The 18,392-nt window shown below is 41.2% G+C and overlaps 1 protein-coding gene across 1 annotated transcript in view; it reads right to left on the reverse strand.

Moving 5' to 3' along the window:
* grip2b (glutamate receptor interacting protein 2b) overlaps positions 1-18,392 on the reverse strand; it is a 190,285-nt gene that overhangs the window by 70,617 nt on the left and 101,276 nt on the right. Inside the window, 2 exon segments of the mRNA XM_039015456.1 lie at positions 13,460-13,629; positions 15,000-15,147. Of these exon segments, the coding sequence (XP_038871384.1) occupies positions 13,460-13,629; positions 15,000-15,147 (318 nt within the window).

Consider the following 18,392-nt stretch of genomic DNA (forward strand, 5'->3'; position numbering starts at 1 on the left):
TTAGCCTAGTAGTAGTATAGTTGTAGCCTAGTAGCCTAGTAGTAGTATTGTTGTATCCCAGTAGTATAGTGGTAGTCCAGTTGTGGCATAGCAGTAGTATAGTAGTAGTCTAGTAGTAGTATAGTGGTAGTATAGTAGTAGTTTAGTAGTATAGTAGTAGTTTAGTAGTATAGTAGTAGTTTAGTAGCAGTCCAGTAGTATAGTAGTAGTAGTATAATAGTAGTCTTGTAGCCTAGTAGTAGTATAGTTGTAGTCTAATAGCCTAGTAGTAGTATAGTTGTAGTCTAGTAGCCTAGTAGTAGTATATTTGTTGTCCGGTAGTATAGTGGTAGTCCAGTTGTGGTATAGCAGTAGTATAGTAGTAGTATAGTAGTAGTATAGCAGTAGTATAGTAGTATAGTAGTAGTGTAGTAGTATTATAGTAGTCTAGTAGTAGTCTAGTAGTAGTCTAGTAGTAGTCTAGTAGTATATCAGTAGTATGGTAGTATATTAGTAGTGTGGTAGTAGTATAGTAGCAGTCCAGTGGTAGTGTAGTAGTAGTATAGTGGTGGCGTACTAGTATGGTGGTAGTCTAGTAGTATAGTAGGAGTCTAGTAGTGGTCTAGTAGTATAGCAGTAGTCTAGTAGTAGTATAGTAGTAGTGTAGTAGTAGTGTAGTAGTAGTCTAGTAGTAGTCTAGTAGCAGTCTAGTAGTGTAGTAGTAGTCTAGTAGTGTAGTAGTAGTCTAGTAGTCTAGTGGTAGTCCAGTAGTAGTATAGTAGTAGTGTAGTAGTAGTGTAGTAGTAGTCTAGTAGTAGTCTAGTAGCAGTCTAGTAGTGTAGTAGTAGTCTAGTAGTGTAGTAGTAGTCTAGTAGTCTAGTGGTAGTCCAGTAGTAGTATAGTAGTAGTCTAGTAGTATAGTGGTATAGTAGTAGTATAGTAGTAGTCTAGTAGTATAGTAGTAGCCTAGTAGTAGTCCAGTAGTATAGTAGTATAGTAGCAGTATAGTAGTAGTCTAGTAGCCTAGTAGTAGTATAGTTGTAGTCTATTAGCCTAGTAGTAGTATAGTTGTAGCCTAGTAGCCTAGTAGTAGTATTGTTGTATCCCAGTAGTATAGTGGTAGTCCAGTTGTGGCATAGCAGTAGTATAGTAGTAGTCTAGTAGTAGTATAGTGGTAGTATAGTAGTAGTTTAGTAGTATAGTAGTAGTTTAGTAGTATAGTAGTAGTTTAGTAGCAGTCCAGTAGTATAGTAGTAGTAGTATAATAGTAGTCTTGTAGCCTAGTAGTAGTATAGTTGTAGTCTAATAGCCTAGTAGTAGTATAGTTGTAGTCTAGTAGCCTAGTAGTAGTATATTTGTTGTCCGGTAGTATAGTGGTAGTCCAGTTGTGGTATAGCAGTAGTCTAGTAGTAGTATAGTAGTAGTATAGTAGTAGTCTAGTAGTATATTAGTAGTTTAGTAGTATAGTAGTAGTCTAATAGTATATTAGTAATTTAGTAGTATAGTAGTAGTCTAGTAGTCGCCCAGTAGTATAGTAGTAGTCTAGTAGTATAGTAGTAGTCTAGTAGTATAGTAGTAGTCTAGTAGTATATTAGTAGTTTAGTAGTATAGTAGTAGTCTAGTAGTCGCCCAGTAGTATAGTAGTAGTCTAGTAGTCGCCCAGTAGTATAGTAGTAGTCTAGTAGTACAGTAGTAGTCCAGTAGTGGTCCAGTAGTATAACAGTAGTATAGTAGTAGTCTAGTAGTATAGTAGTAGCCCGGTAGTATAGTGGTAGTCCAGTAGTGGTATAGTAGTAGTCTAGTAGTAGTATAGTGGTAGTTTAGTAGTAGTCTAGTAGTAGTCTAGTAGTATAGTAGTAGTATAGTGGTAGTCTAGTAGTAGTATAGTAGTAGTCTAGTAGTAGTATAGTGGTAGTATAGTAGTAGTCTAGTAGTATAGTAGTAGTCTAGTAGTAGTCTAGTAGTAGTCTAGTAGTAGTCTAGTAGTATAGTAGTAGTCTAGTAGTATAGTAGTAGCATAGCAGTAGTCCAGTAGTATAGTAGTAGTCTAGTAGTATAGTAGTAGTCTAGTAGTAGTATAGTAGTAGTCTAGTAGAAGTATAGTAGTATAGTAGTAGTCCAGTAGTATATTAGTAGTATATTAGTATAGTAGTAGCATAGTAGTAGTCTAGTAGAAGCATAGTAGTATAGTAGTAGTCTAGTAGTATAGTAGTAGTATAGTAGTATAGTAGTAGCATAGCAGTAGTCCAGTAGTATAGTAGTAGTCTAGTAGTATAGTAGTAGTCTAGTAGTAGTATAGTAGTAGTCTAGTAGAAGTATAGTAGTATAGTAGTAGTCTAGCAGTAGTATAGTAGTATTCTGGTAGCGTATTATTAGTCTAGTAGTAGTATAGTAGTATTCTAGTAGTATAGTAGTAGTCTAGTAGTAGTCTAGTTGTAGTTTAGTAGTAGTCTAGTAGTAGTCTAGTAGTATAGTAGTAGTATAGTAGTAGTCTGGTAGTAGTCTAGTAGTAGTCTAGCAGTAGTATAGTATTATTCTAGTAGTGTAGTAGTAGTCTAGTAGTAGTATAGTAGTCTAGTAGTGTAGTAGTAGTCTATTAGTAGTCTAGTAGTGTAGTAGTAGTCTAGTAGTCGTCTAGTAGTCTAGTAGTAGTCTAGTAGTAGTGTAGTAGTAGTCTAGTAGTTGTCTAGTAGTGGTCCAGTAGTGTAGTAGTAGTGTAGTAGTAGTCTAGTAGTCTAGTAGTAGTGTAGTAGTAGTGTAGTAGTAGTCTAGTAGTAGTCTAGTAGTCTAGTAGTAGTCTAGTAGTAGTCTAGTAGTGTAGTAGTAGTCTAGTAGTTGTGTAGTAGTGGTCCAGTAGTGTAGTAGTAGTGTAGTAGTAGTCTAGTAGTCTAGTAGTAGTCTAGTAGTGTAGTAGTAGTCTAGTAGTAGTCTAGTAGTAGTCTAGTAGTAGTATAGTAGTATAGAAGTAGTCTAGTAGTATAGTAGTAGTCTAGTAGTAGTATAGTATTATTCTAGTAGTAGTATAGTAGTAGTCTAGTAGTGTAGAAGTAGTCTAGTGGTATAGTAGTAGTCTAGTAGTAGTCTAGTAGTGTAGAAGTCGTCTAGTAGTAGTCTAGTAGTCTAGTAGTGGTCTAGTAGTGGTCTAGTAATGTAGTAGTAGTCTAGTAGTGGTCTAGTAGTAGTCTAGTAGTATAGTAGTAGTCTAGTAGTAGTCTAGTAGTATAGTAGTATAGTAGTAGTGTAGTAGTAGTGTAGTAGTAGTGTAGTAGTAGTGTAGTAGTAGTCTAGTAGTAGTCTAGTGGTGTAGAAGTAGTCTAGTAGTAGTCTAGCAGTGTAGTAGTAGTGTAGTAGTAGTGTAGTAGTAGTGTAGTAGTAGTCTAGTAGTAGTCTAGTAGTAGTCTAGTAGTGGTCTAGTAGTAGTCTAGTAGTATAGTAGTAGTCTAGTAGTATAGTAGTAGTGTAGTCGTTGTGTAGTAGTAGTCTAGTAGTAGTCTAGTAGTAGTCTAGTGGTGTAGTAGTATTCTAGTAGTAGTCTAGTAGTGTAGTAGTAGTGTAGTAGTAGTGTAGTAGTAGTCTAGTAGTATTGTAGTAGTCTAGTAGTATAGTATTAGTGTAGTAGTAGTCTAGTAGTAGTCTAGTAGTAGTCTAGTGGTGTAGTAGTATTCTAGTAGTAGTCTAGTAGTGTAGTAGTAGTGTAGTAGTAGTGTAGTAGTAGTGTAGTAGTAGTCTAGTAGTATTGTAGTAGTCTAGTAGTATAGTAGTAGTGTAGTAGTAGTCTAGTAGTAGTCTAGTAGTAGTCTAGTAGTCTAGTAGTAGTCTAGTAGTAGTCTAGTAGTCTAGTAGTAGTATAGTAGTAGTATAGTTGTAGTCTAATGGTTACTACATGATTCCATATGTGTTATTTCATAGTTTTGATATATTCACTATTATTCTACAATGTAGAATATAGTAAAAATAAAGAAAAACCCTTGAATGAGTAGGTGTTCTAAAACTTTTGACCGGTAGTGTATATATCATAACCATTGCAGAATAAATTCCTCACCCTTTTCTCGCCATGTTGAGACAGTTGATTTCCTATTCCCCAAGTAGCCATCCATGCGCATCTCTCGTTTAATTGGGGCTATTGATAGGCTATTATCATTTCAGGTTTTTGCTCTATGCATCTGACAGGGAGCGCAGTTTATAACATACAGTCCAATTTAACGGGTGAACTGACAGTTGTAAGTAGGCCTACTGTAGTTTTCAATTTTTTATTTTTGAGTAGACAATGTTTCAGAATTCTTGGACAGCGCAGCATATTTAGGTTCAGGAAAAAGTGAATGCAAAACATTACTGCATTCAAATGATCTGTTTACAGGTCCACAATTATTTGCACATGTTTCAGTCTTTCAGAAATGGTCAGGTAGAGTAATTGTCGCTTCTATAGAAGACATTCTGCCAACACCTCGAAAGACATTTGATCAAGTTCACCATTGCTATTTCCTTTAGATACTGTCTTAGCCTAATTCCAACACTTCCAAAGTATACAGCACATAAGGGCATTTTTTTGTCACCATAAAAGGTGAATTATGGGCATTATTCAGGAGACTATAACATCAGACACGCGTCTGTACGGCATGAGGCAAGTTTATGAATCGCACTATTTGGCGCACGCAGATATTTAGTGTTAAATGTACATTTCACTGTACAGAAACACATAGATGTTTTTATTTGGGTGACAACTATTTTACTTCTGTACCTTCGACCAGTCTGAAATAGCACCAACCCACCTGAACTGGAGCTGAGTGTTTCCAGTCTAGTGGTTGACAGTTTACAACTAATAAAAATATTGTCGGATTTAGCCGAGCTGGCTCTGGCTCTGGCAGTGGCTGTGGCTCTACAGCCGATGGGTGGCATGATTCTCGGGCGCTACTCTGTTCTGCTCTGTTCTGTTATAAAGGATTAAATGAAGACAGGCTAAGCCCCATCTTCCTCTCTTTACTCTCTCTCTCTCTCTCTCTCTCTCCCTGCCTCTCTCTCTGCCTCTCTCTCTCTGCCTCTCTCTCTCTGCCTCTCTCTCTCTCTGTCTCTCTCTCTGGCTCTCTCTTTGCCTCTCTCTTTGCCTCTCTCTCTCAGTGCCTCTCTCTCTCCCTGCTTCTCTCTCTCTCTGCCTCTCTCTCTCTGTCTCTTTCTCTCTGCCTCAGTCTCTCTCTCTCTCCCTCGCTCTCTCTCTGCCTCTCGCTCTCTCTCTGCCTCTCTCAGCCTCCCTCTCTCTCTCTCTCTCTCTCTCACCCCCTCTCTCCCTCTCTCTCTCTCTCTATCCCTCCCTCCTTGTAATTACCCTGCCAGTGTGCCTATGGCTTCAGACAGACAGGGACTTCATTAGTTAGTCATAGTCAGCTCCGGCATTGTTTCACATAACAATTCATTTTCCAATCACTTCGTATTAAGGCAGGCCATTATCTCAGTAACAGGACAGGAGCAGACCTCACAGGTCTATTAAAGAGGGATTTAGCATTGGCATTATTAATGTTGTGAGGAGATGAAGAAACACCTCTGGGACAGTACAATGCAATAGAACTGGCGTTTCATAGGGCTTCATTCATTGTCTCATTAGCAAGCTGTGTGAGTAGGCCACCTGGTGTCAATGTAATGCCTTTATTTACAAGATAGGCACTGGGAGGAGGGAGAATAAGAGTCCCATTTTAAAACAAACTACACGTTATAAATGCTTTGTATAGAAAACGTATTGATAAGCACACTATAGAGTAGTTTTATTCTCATTGTGACCGATGGGAACATACATTGCTATGCCTATAATAAAATGAACATACATTTAACTCTATTCATCAGCCCCAATATCTATATACCCTAATGACCTACACCCCCCCGCCCTGCTACCCCATGCCCTAATCCTAACACCCACATGCTAACAGTCAGATTTTATAGCTACTGTATGCAGGAATCACTTGCTGATTTAAAACTTGTGCTTAATACGAGCATAACAAACAAACAAATAGTTTAAACTCTCGTAAGAATGTTTCTGATTAACTACATGTTCACTCATTAGATGGTTTTCCAATCAAACGTGTTCGCAAATACTTAAGCATTTGGATTGATATGGATTTGCAGTTTAAAGCCCCCCCTAAGGTCGATGTCACACCCCCGCAAAAATCTAATTAGCGTCATAAAAAAAATCCCATTAAAATCTGTCAGTTTAAGCTGAAGATACACTACAGTTGCACACTCTTGGTATTCTCTCAACCAGCTTAACCTGGAATGCTTTTCCAACTGTCTTGAAGTTGTTCCCACATGAATGTGTTTCAAGCTGTCATTAAGGCAAAGGGTGGCTACTTTGTAGAATATAAAATATATTTTGATTTGTTTAAAACTTTTTTGGTTACTACATGATTCCATATGTGTTATTTCATAGTTGTGATGTCTTCACTGTTATTATACAATGTAGAAAATAGTAAACACTAAAGAAAAACCCTGGAATGAATAGGTGTGTCCAAACTTTAGACTGGTAAGTTAGAGCCACTGTATTTTGCCATGGGTCACAAATGTGACCGCTAAGATATTTTCATATACCACAAGCATCATGGATTCAATGTATTAAAAAATGAAGGCACATATGTAAACTAGACACTTTAAACATATGTACAAAGTATTTACTAAGTACACCTTAGAGATTTATGCTTGCGGTCTTGTGACCATTTTGAGAAATCATTTGAAACTTCTCCAAATCATACTAGACACTGTAATGTATGACTTATTTGTTGATGAGTACAAGTTTAACTTTCTCTAGAGTCTGTTTTTCTTCACTATTGTGACCAATGGGATTAAATGGGTTGATGATGTTAATCAGACCAATACATTAAAACATGACAATTAATCATATATGTAAGGGAACAGATATGTCAATCACTGAGCTGTGACAAAACTTTTTCCACATTTTGTTACGTTACAGCCTTATTCTAAAATGTATTAAATAGTTTTTTCCCCCAGATCAATCTACACACAATACCCCATAATGACATCACAATACCCCATAATGACATCACAATACCCCATAATGACATCACAATACCCCATAATTACAAAGCGAAAACAGGATTTTAGACATTTTTGCACATTTGTTACAAAATAAAAATGTGAAATATCACATGTACATACGTTTTCAAACCCTCAGTACTTTGCTGAAGCACTTTTGGCAGCAGTTACAAGTCTTCTTGGGTATGACATTACCAGCTTGGCACACCCGTATTTGGGGAATTTCTCCCATTCTTCTATGCAGATCCTCTCAAGTTCTGTCAGGTTGGATGGGGAGCATTGCTGAACAGCTATTTTCAGGTCTCTCCAGAGGTGTTCGATTGGGTTCAAGTCCGGTCTCTGGCTGGGCCACTCAAGGACATTCAGAGACTTGTCCCGAAGCCACTCCTGCAATGTCTTGGCTGGGTGCTTAGGGTCGTTGTCCTGTTGGAAGATTAACCTTTACCCCAGTTTGAGGTCCTGAGCGCTCTAGGAGCAGGTTTTCATCAAGGATCTCTCTGTACTTTGCTCCTTTCATCTTTGCCTCGATCCTCACTAGTCTCCCAGTCCCTGCCACTGAAAAACATCCCCACAGCATGATGCTGCCACCACCATGTTTCACCGTAGGGATGATGCCAGGTTTCCTTTCCGTGACGCTTGGCATTCAGGCCAAAGAGTTCAATCTTGGTTTCATCAGACCATCAGACCAGGCCTGCAGAGATGGTTGTCCTGCTGCAGAGATGGTTGTCCTTCTGGAAGGTTCTCCCATCTCCACAGAGGAACTCTAGAGCTCTGTCAGAGTGACCATTGGGTTCTTGGTCACCTCCCTGACCAAGGCCCTTCTGCCCCAATTGCTCAATTTGGCCAGCTCAAGGAAGAGTCTTGGTGGTTCCAAACTTCTTCCATTTAAGAATGATGGAGGCCACTGTGTTCTTGGGGATCTTCAATGCTGCAAAAAAATGTAGGTACCCTTCCCCAGATCTGTGCCTCGACACACTGTGTCTCGGAGCTCTACGGACAATTCCTTCGACCTCATGGCTTGGTTTTTGCCTTGACATGAACTGTCAACTGTGGGACCTTTAAATAGACAGGTGTGTGCCTTTCCAAATCATGTCCAATCAATTGAATTTACCACAGGTGGACTCCAATCAAGTTGTAGAAATATCTCAAGGATGATCAATGAAAACGGGATGCACCTGAGCTCAATTTCGAGTCTCATAGCAAAGGGTCTGAAAACTTATGTAAATAAGGTATTTCTGTTTTTCATTATTAATACATTTGAAAACAGAAAAGTATTTTTTCACTTTGTCATTATGGGGTATTGTGATGTCATTATGGGGTATTGTGATGTCATTATGGGGTATTCTGTGTAGATCGAAGAGGAAAATAATGTACTTAATTAATTTTATAATAAGATTGTAATGTAAAAAAAATGTGAAAAAAGTCAAGGGGCCTGAAATCTTTCCGAAGACACTATAGAGGGGTAGAGGGTTGTTTCGTCTCTATTGTCATTGTCCTGGCTGGAAGAAGATTCAGTGAATGGGGAGGTGCATCGTGAGGTAATACTGTAGGGGGAAGTGATGTCACAGCAAGGGAGGAAACAAATAAGTAGCTTTAAAACGTTAGGAGAGGATGCGTTGAAATGAATGGAATGTTTTCCCTCTCTCTCTTTCTCTCTTCTTCTTCCTCTCTCTTTTTATCTCCCTCTCTCTATCATCCACTCTCCCTTTCTCAGTCTGGCTCCTCTAAATTAGGTCACACACACACACACACACACACACGCACGCGCACACGCACACACACGCGCGTTGCCAAGCACGCACACATTTAAACACACACGCACACATTTAAACACACACACGCACATGCACACGCACACACATACACACGAACACACGAACGCACGCACGCACATACACACACAAACACACACACGCACGCAAGAAAGCACGCACACACGCAAACACACACACACGCTTGCACACATACACACACACACACACATACAGTGCATTCTCCCTTAGTAGGATACAGCGGTAGTGACAGCGGCTGCTACAGTAGTGGAGATATGAATCCTCAAGGTTTAAACTCTCTCATGAAAGCCAAGGAGAAAAACAGAACTTTGGAAAGGAGTGTTATTTATTTTGGTTATAAACCAGCCAATCCAGTGAGGGCTAATCCTGCCTTGCTGCTCTGCAGCTCAGGGTAAGCTCATCTGGTAGTGGTAGCTACTGTAGGATTCTCTGGGAACACACACACACACACACACACACACACACACACACACACACACACACACACACACACACACACACACACACACACACACACACACACACACACACACACACACACACACACACACACACACACACACACACTCCCCATTGTGAGAGTGACTACACCAGCCAGATATGATGACCAGGGAGTCAGCTACACATGCTGAAGTGACAGTTGAAAGCTCAAATCTCATAAGAAGATTAAAACAGTCATTTCTTTTTTAAGGCGACGTCAAACGTTTAATCAACTATGAGGTGAGAAGGACACGGTTCATGGTTTTGAAGTTATATCACTGGTCTGATTTGTGTCGTGGATGTTAGAGAAGACAGGTGTGAAACAAATAACCTGAACAACAACAGCTAACAGGGCAATGGAGGTTGTCATCGCGTATTCACAGATGGAGAGTTATATAAGTTATATAAGGTTATAGAGGCTTAGATATAATCATCTTTGGTGTAATATATATTCAAATAAAGCAGCCCAAGAAGACGGAATTGGAAAACTAGTATCGACCCTGTAGTGTCTACCCTGTAGGTTCTACCCTGGAGTAACTACCTTGTAGGTTCTACCCTGTTGAATCTACCCTGTAGTATCTACCCTGTAGTGGCTACCCTGTAGTATCTACCCTGTAGGAGCTACCCTGTAGCATCTACCCTGTAGCATCTACCCTGTAGGTTCTACCCTGGAGTAACTACCTTGTAGGTTCTACCCTGTTGAATCTACCCTGTTGAATCTACCCTGTAGTGCCTACCCTGTTGGAATCTACCCTGTAGTATATACCCTGTAGTATCTACCCTGTTGAATCTACCCTGTTGAATCTACCCTGTTGAATCTACCCTGTAGTGTCTACCCTGTAGTGTCTACCCTGTTGAATCTACCCTGTAGTATCTACCCTGTTGAATCTACCCTGTAGTATCTACCCTGTTGAATCTACCCTGTTGAATCTACCCTGTAGTGCCTACCCTGTTGGAATCTACCCTGTAGTATATACCCTGTAGTATCTACCCTGTTGAATCTACCCTGTAGTATCTACCCTGTTGAATCTACCCTGTAGTGTCTACCCTGTAGTATCTACCCTGTAGAATCTACCCTGTAGTGTCTACCCTGTTGAATCTACCCTGTTGAATCTACCCTGTTGAATCTACCCTGTTGAATCTACCCTGTAGTATCTACCCTGTTGAATCTACCCTGTAGTATCTACCCTGTTGAATCTACCCTGTAGTGTCTACCCTGTTGAAATCTACCCTGTAGTATCTACCCTGTATAATCTACCCTGTAGTATCTACCCTGTAGTATCTACCCTGTAGGATCTACCCTGTAGTGTCTACCCTGTAGTGTGCAATCTACGCACACTACAGTGGGTATTGTAGGCATGTAAACATGCCAAAATGATCACACAATATATTTATTAACGTTTTCAAGATGCAATATTGTAGTCAGGCAACATATGAGATGTGAATGGGCAACATTTATTTCCAAAGTCTGAGTTAATTTTCTCTCGCTTCAACTCAAATAATGGCCGCCATTGATTTCAAGAAATGTTGCGTCGTTTTTTTAAGTGTTCGTGCTCCGTTTCGCATACTTTGATTTGGACTCATGCTCCGACTCTCCCGTGCTCCAGATTGTGTGCTCGGAGCACTGTAGTATGCATATTGAGAAACACCCCCTGTATTCGAGGTTCTGAAAACGGTAGTAAAGAACCTGTGCTCTGGTCTGGTCTGATGTGCTCTAGTCTGCTGTGCTCTAGTCTGGTCTGCTCTAGTCTGAGGTGCTCTAGTCTGATGTGCTCTAGTCTGATGTGCTCTAGTCTGGTCTGCTCTAGTCTGAGGTGCTCTAGTCTGAGGTGCTCTAGTCTGAGGTGCTCTAGTCTGATGTGCTCTAGTCTGATGTGCTCTAGTCTGATGTGCTCTAGTCTGGTCTGCTCTAGTCTGAGGTGCTCTAGTCTGAGGTGCTCTAGTCTGATGTGCTCTAGTCTGATGTGCTCTTGTCTGATGTGCTCTAGTCTGATGTGCTCTAGTCTGAGGTGCTCTAGTCTGATGTGCTCTAGTCTGGTCTGCTCTAGTCTGATGTGCTCTAGTCTGGTCTGCTCTAGTCTGAGGTGCTCTAGTCTGAGGTGCTCTAGTCTGATGTGCTCTAGTCTGAGGTGCTCTAGTCTGATGTGCTCTAGTCTGCTGTGCTCTAGTCTGCTGTGCTCTAGTCTGCTGTGCTCTAGTCTGAGGTGCTCTAGTCTGGTCTGCTCTAGTTTGGTCTGCTCTAGTCTGGTCTGCTCTAGTCTGAGGTGCTCTAGTCTGCTGTGCTCTAGTCTGCTGTGCTCTAGTCTGATGTGCTCTAGTCTGCTGTGCTCTAGTCTGCTGTGCTCTAGTCTGAGGTGCTCTTGTCTGAGGTGTTCTAGTCTGATGTGCTCTAGTCTGATGTGCTCTAGTCTGCTGTGCTCTAGTCTGGTGTGCTCTAGTCTGCTGTGCTCTAGTCTGAGGTGCTCTTGTCTGAGGTGCTCTAGTCTGGTGTGCTCTAGTCTGAGGTGCTCTAGTCTGAGGTGCTCTAGTCTAAGGTGCTCTAGTCTGCTGTGCTCTAGTCTGAGGTGCTCTAGTCTGAGGTGCTCTAGTCTGAGGTGCTCTAGTCTGGTCTGCTCTAGTCTGGTCTGCTCTAGTCTGGTCTGCTCTAGTCTGGTCTGCTCTAGTCTGGTCTGCTCTAGTCTGATCTGCTCTAGTCTGATGTGCTCTAGTCTGGTCTGCTCTAGTCTGGTCTGCTCTAGTCTGGTCTGCTCTAGTCTGAGGTGCTCTAGTCTGATGTGCTCTAGTCTGGTCTGCTCTAGTCTGATGTGCTCTAGTCTGATGTGCTCTAGTCTGGTCTGCTCTAGTCTGAGGTGCTCTAGTCTGAGGTGCTCTAGTCTGATGTGCTCTAGTCTGAGGTGCTCTAGTCTGATGTGCTCTAGTCTGCTGTGCTCTAGTCTGCTGTGCTCTAGTCTGCTGTGCTCTAGTCTGAGGTGCTCTAGTCTGGTCTGCTCTAGTCTGGTCTGCTCTAGTCTGGTCTGCTCTAGTCTGGTCTGCTCTAGTCTGATCTGCTCTAGTCTGATGTGCTCTAGTCTGGTCTGCTCTAGTCTGGTCTGCTCTAGTCTGGTCTGCTCTAGTCTGAGGTGCTCTAGTCTGATGTGCTCTAGTCTGGTCTGCTCTAGTCTGGTCTGCTCTAGTCTGGTCTGCTCTAGTCTGATGTGCTCTAGTCTGATGTGCTCTGGCTTGCCCGGTCATAGATAGTTAGCATCCAAAGCAGGAATGGATGCAAGAAATATGTCATGTTGTGCTATAAATGCAAAGACTTTGCTTTTTGTACGTATTACACGGTGCAGGGCTCTCAGTTTTCTACCTCTGACTGAGATTTTATGATTTTTTTATGGCTATGTGCATCTCTGATTAAACCTTGTTCTCAATGTAATACTCATGGGGAACCATTAAGTTCAGCACAGCTAATTAAAACAACTGACGGCAAGTTAGATCACAGGACTGTCCCCGATGACTGTATGTTTGTGTGTGCGCATGTATATATACGTGTGTCTGTGTGTGTGTGTGTGTGTGTGTGCCTTTCTGACTGTGTGTGCGTGTACAGTATATTTGTGTGCGCAGGCATCTGTGCTTGTCTGACTGTGTGTGTGTGTGTGTGTGTGTGTGTGTGCGTGCGTGCGTGCGTGCGTGCGTGCGTGCGTGCGTGCGTGCGTGCGTGCGTGCGTGCGTGTGTGTGCGTGCCTGTCTGTCTGTATAGTCTAACTTTACTATCATTTTAGGTTCCAATAGTCCTCACAAGGATAGTAAAACAAGGAAAACTCTGACAAGTGTGGATATTTTGCCGGTCACCAATAGGAAAAATAGTATATTAGGCTCAGGGGTTAGGTTTACAGTTAGGGCTACAATTAGGGTTTGGGGTTAGGGGTTAGGTTTAGGATTAGGAGTTTGGGGTTAAGGGTTAAGGGTAGGGTTAATGTTAAAGGTTAGGGTTAGTTTTAGGGTTAGGGGCTAGGGGTTAAGGTTAGGGTTAAGGGTAGGGTTAGTTTTAGGGTTAGGTGTTAGTCTTAGGGTTAGGGGTTAAGGGTTAAGGGTAGGGTTAGTTTTGGGGTAAGGTGTTAGTCTTAGGGGTTAGGGAAAATAGGATTTCTTTTGGGTCCCCACTTGGACAGTAAAACCAACGTGTCCACACTCACCAGTGTCCTGGGGTTTGCTGGGCAGTCTGCTGTGGTGGGCAGGGAGGATCTCTAGCTTGGCCTGGTCTGAGGTGCTGGCTAATAGCTGTGTGGCCTCTAGGACTGAACAGTGCTCTGTGCTGGTCCCATCGATGGACAGGATGTGGTCTCCTATATGGAGGGCTCCACTCCTGAGATACATAGAGAGGATGGTGGTGGTGGAGGGGGGGGGGGGGGGGGGGGGGGGAGAGTGGGAAGAGAGAGACAGGGAGCGAGGTGGGGAGGAGTAAGAGGGAGACAGCGAGAGCAGGGTGAGGGTGGGGGGGGGTGTGAGAGTGGGAAGAGAGAGACAGAGAGCGAGGTGGGGAGGAGTAAGAGGGAGACAGCGAGAGCAGGGTGAGGGTGGGGGGGGGTGTGAGAGTGGGAAGAGAGAGACAGAGGTTCATAAAGGATTCGAAAACAAACCCGATTTTGATAAACTCCCATATCTATTGGGTAAAATACCACAGTGTGACATCACAGCAGCAAGATTTGTGACCTGTTGCCACAAGAAAAGGTCAACCAGTGAAGAACAAACACCATTGTAAATACAACACATATTTATGTTAATTTATTTTCCCTTTTGTACTTTAACCATTTGCACATTCTTACAACACTGTATATATACATAATATGACATTTGAAATGTCTTTATTCTTTTGGAACTTCTGTGAGGGTAATGTTTACAGTTCATTTTGTATATTTCTATTTTGTTTACTATCTACTTCACTTGCTTTGGCAACATTAACATATTTTACCCATGCCAATAAAGCCCCTTGAATTGAATTGATAGAAAGAGAGAGAGAGAGAGAGAGAGAGAGAGAGAGAGAGAGAGAGAGAGAGAGAGAGAGAGAGAGAGAGAGAGAGAGAGAGAGAGAGAGAGAGAGAGAGAGAGAGAGAGAGAGAGAGAGAGAGAGAGAGAGAGAATTTTGTATTCAAGTGTGCTCTCCTGAATCACTGCTGCTCACTGCTTTGCTGAACTGTATACAGTATCTGTTGAATGAAATGATGTGATAGGGAGACTGTTTATCTGTTGAGTGATGTGATAGGGAGACTGTTTATCTGTTGAGTGATGTGATAGGGAGACTGTTTATCTGTTGAGTGATGTGATAGGGAGACTGTTTATCTGTTGAGTGATGTGATAGGGAGACTGTTTATCTGTTGAGTGATGTGATAGGGAGACTGTTTATCTGTTGAGTGATGTGATAGGGAGACTGTTTATCTGTTGAGTGATGTGATAGGGAGACTGTTTATCTGTTTGTCAGATTGTGGATGCAGTGAGGAGAGCGTGTCTCACCTGTCCACCATGCTATGATACTGTTATCAATGTTAACAGATTTTAAAAAAAAGTTATATTTGGTAGTTATTCAGTCCATAAAACATGAATGCGATAGCTGTGGGTCTGTCAGCTCACCTGTCCACCACACTAACTGTGGGTCTGTCAGCTCACCTGTCCACCACACTAGCTGTGGGTCTGTCAGCTCACCTGTCCACCACACTAGCTGTGGGTCTGTCAGCTCACCTGTCCACCACACTAGCTGCTTTGATCCTGTCGATGACGATGACCTGTTTGTTCCTGTGGGTGGCGGTTGTCAAGGTGATACCCAGAGCTGCCCCCGGTGATTTGGCGATCTCCACCAATAGGGGACCAGATGCATTAATCACAGTATCTGAAAGGCACAGATGAAAATTGAATTGAATACAGTTGCGGTAGTATTGGTAGAACAATTATCACAATATTCATGCAATGCACTTCCTTTTGATAATTAGTCAGAAAAAAAGCTGTTCCACAGTACAGGGTTTGAACAATGTTTTAGTGCCTGCAACTGAATGGTGGCAATGATATGGCATTCAGAGTCCACCTCCCAGAAAGGTATTATAATCAGGAGTTAACAGCAGGAACATGGGACAATTATCAGCCATTATAGTCCAGGGCAGTTCGATTCAGGCACTCGAGGTACAGAAGTACCGCTGCTTTGCCTTTTTTACCTGGAAATAATTGGTCAGTTATTGTCATTAATTGTCCAGAGAGGTCTGACTCAGTCTCTGATTAGAGGGGATGCATGAAAACCAGCAGTACCGCAGCCAGGAAAATACAGATATTGATTAATGCTTTTTGTACACTATACTCAAAGTTGGTTGTTGTATTCTGTGGTAGTAGTTGGTTGTAATATTATGTGGTGGTAGTTAGTTGTAATATTCTGTTGTGGTAGTTGGTTGTAATATTCTGTGGTGGTAGTTGGTTGTAATATTATGTGGTGGTAGTTGGTTGTAATATTATGTGGTGGTAGTTGGTTGTAATATTATGTGGTGGTAGTTGGTTGTAATATTATGTGGTGGTAGTTGGTTGTAATATTATGTGGTGGTAGTTGGTTGTAATATTATGTGGTGGTAGTTAGTTGTAATATTATGTGGTGGTAGTTGGTTGTAATATTATGTGGTGGTAGTTGGTTGTAATATTATGTGGTGGTAGTTGGTTGTAATATTCTGTGGTGGTAGTTGGTTGTAATATTATGTGGTGGTAGTTGGTTGTAATATTCTGTGGTGGTAGTTGGTTGTAATATTCTGTGGTGGTAGTTGGTTGTAATATTATGTGGTGGTAGTTGGTTGTAATATTATGTGGTGGTAGTTGGTTGTAATATTCTGTGGTGGTAGTTGGTTGTAATATTCTGTGGTGGTAGTTGGTTGTAATATTATGTGGTGGTAGTTGGTTGTAATATTATGTGGTGGTAGTTGGTTGTAATATTATGTGGTGGTAGTTGGTTGTAATATTATGTGGTGGTAGTTGGTTGTAATATTATGTGGTGGTAGTTGGTTGTAATATTATGTGGTGGTAGTTGGTTGTAATATTCTGTGGTGGTAGTTGGTTGTAATATTATGTGGTGGTAGTTGGTTGTAATATTATGTGGTGGTAGTTGGTTGTAATATTCTGTGGTGGTAGTTGGTTGTAATATTATGTGGTGGTAGTTGGTTGTAATATTATGTGGTGGTAGTTGGTTGTAATATTATGTGGTGGTAGTTGGTTGTAATATTATGTGGTGGTAGTTGGTTGTAATATTATGTGGTGGTAGTTGGTTGTAATATTATGTGGTGGTAGTTGGTTGTAATATTATGTGGTGGTAGTTGGTTGTAATATTATGTGGTGGTAGTTGGTTGTAATATTATGTGGTGGTAGTTGGTTGTAATATTCTGTGGTGGTAGTTGGTTGTAATATTCTGTGGTGGTAGTTGGTTGTAATATTATGTGGTGGTAGTTGGTTGTAATATTATGTGGTGGTAGTTGGTTGTAATATTATGTGGTGGTAGTTGGTTGTAATATTATGTGGTGGTAGTTGGTTGTAATATTCTGTGGTGGTAGTTGGTTGTAATATTATGTGGTGGTAGTTGGTTGTAATATTATGTGGTGGTAGTTGGTTGTAATATTATGTGGTGGTAGTTGGTTGTAATATTATGTGGTGGTAGTTGGTTGTAATATTATGTGGTGGTAGTTGGTTGTAATATTATGTGGTGGTAGTTGGTTGTAATATTCTGTGGTGGTAGTTGGTTGTAATATTATGTGGTGGTAGCTGTAGCTGTAATATTGTGTGGTGATAATTAGTTGTAATAATCTGTGGTGGTAGTTGTAGCTGTAGTATTCTGTGGTGGTAGTTGGTTGTAATATTCTGTACTGGTAGTTGGTTGTTGCATTCTGTGGTGGTAGTTGGTTGTTGTATTCTGTGGTGGTAGTTGGTTGTAATATTCTGTGGTGGTAGCTGTAGCTGTAACATTGTGTGGTGATAAATAGTTGTAATATTCTGTGGTGGTAGTTGGTTGTTGTATTCTGTGCTGGTAGTTGGTTGTAATATTCTGTGGTGGTAGTTGGTTGTAATATTCTGTGGTGGTAGTTGGTTGTAATAGTATGTGGTGGTAGTTGGTTGTAATATTATGTGGTGGTAGCTGTAGCTGTAATATTGTGTGGTGGTAGTTAGTTGTAATATTCTGTGGTGGTAGTTAGTCGTAATATTCTGTGGTGGTAGTTAGTTGTAATATTCTGTGGTGGTAGTTAGTTGTAATATTCTGTGGTGGTAGCTGGTTGTAATATTGGATGATAGGGAATGGTTGTTGGAGGAGTAAAAGACAACAACAGCTGTTTCCATTGTCTCATTTTTTAACCACGGATCTGCAGCTAGCTAAGCGTATTTACCATTTACCACACACTGTACTCAATAGGGGGGCTTACTTTCTGCAGATTTGATATATAGGAAGAGAACACGCAACCTTTTGTAACCGAGTTAGTCTGCTGTGTCTGCCTGGGACCCAGTCCCAGTACATAATTCTACCATGTCAGAGAACCCTGTCTAAAGGGAGACTGGGGGGTGTACTTCTCCCTGTTCCAGACTTAGTGGGCGTGGCTCGCAAGGGCGGGCTGTTGGCAAGGTGTTACAGATTGTTCTGGAAACATCTCATTAGCAACTGGCAACACGGGGTAGCCACTTTAACCTCAATACTGGGAGGAGTTGAAGGGTCACCAGTCTGCCACTCAGCCAGATAGAAAACCTGCTATTTGAGATTCACAATTAAAACATAACAAGGAGAGAGCACTCCCTACCACAGAGAGTAGCAGGAGTGTCACTTAACTTTTGACTTCAGTCTGAGAAGAACGAACACAATGTTTCTCCAGAGCAGAGATTTTTTTTCAAATCTGAAATTGAAGTTTACCAGATGCCCGTCTCCAGGAAAGACATATTACTACATGAATATTACTACATGAATAGTACTACATTAATATTACTACAGTAATAGTACTACATTAATATTACTACATTACTATTACTACATGAATATTACTACATTAATATTACCTAATGAATATTACTCCATGAATATTACCCCATGAATACTACCCCATGAATACTACCCCATGAATATTACCACAT

This window comes from Salvelinus namaycush, chromosome 20 (genome assembly GCF_016432855.1).
Source record: "Salvelinus namaycush isolate Seneca chromosome 20, SaNama_1.0, whole genome shotgun sequence".
NCBI lineage: Eukaryota > Metazoa > Chordata > Actinopteri > Salmoniformes > Salmonidae > Salvelinus > Salvelinus namaycush.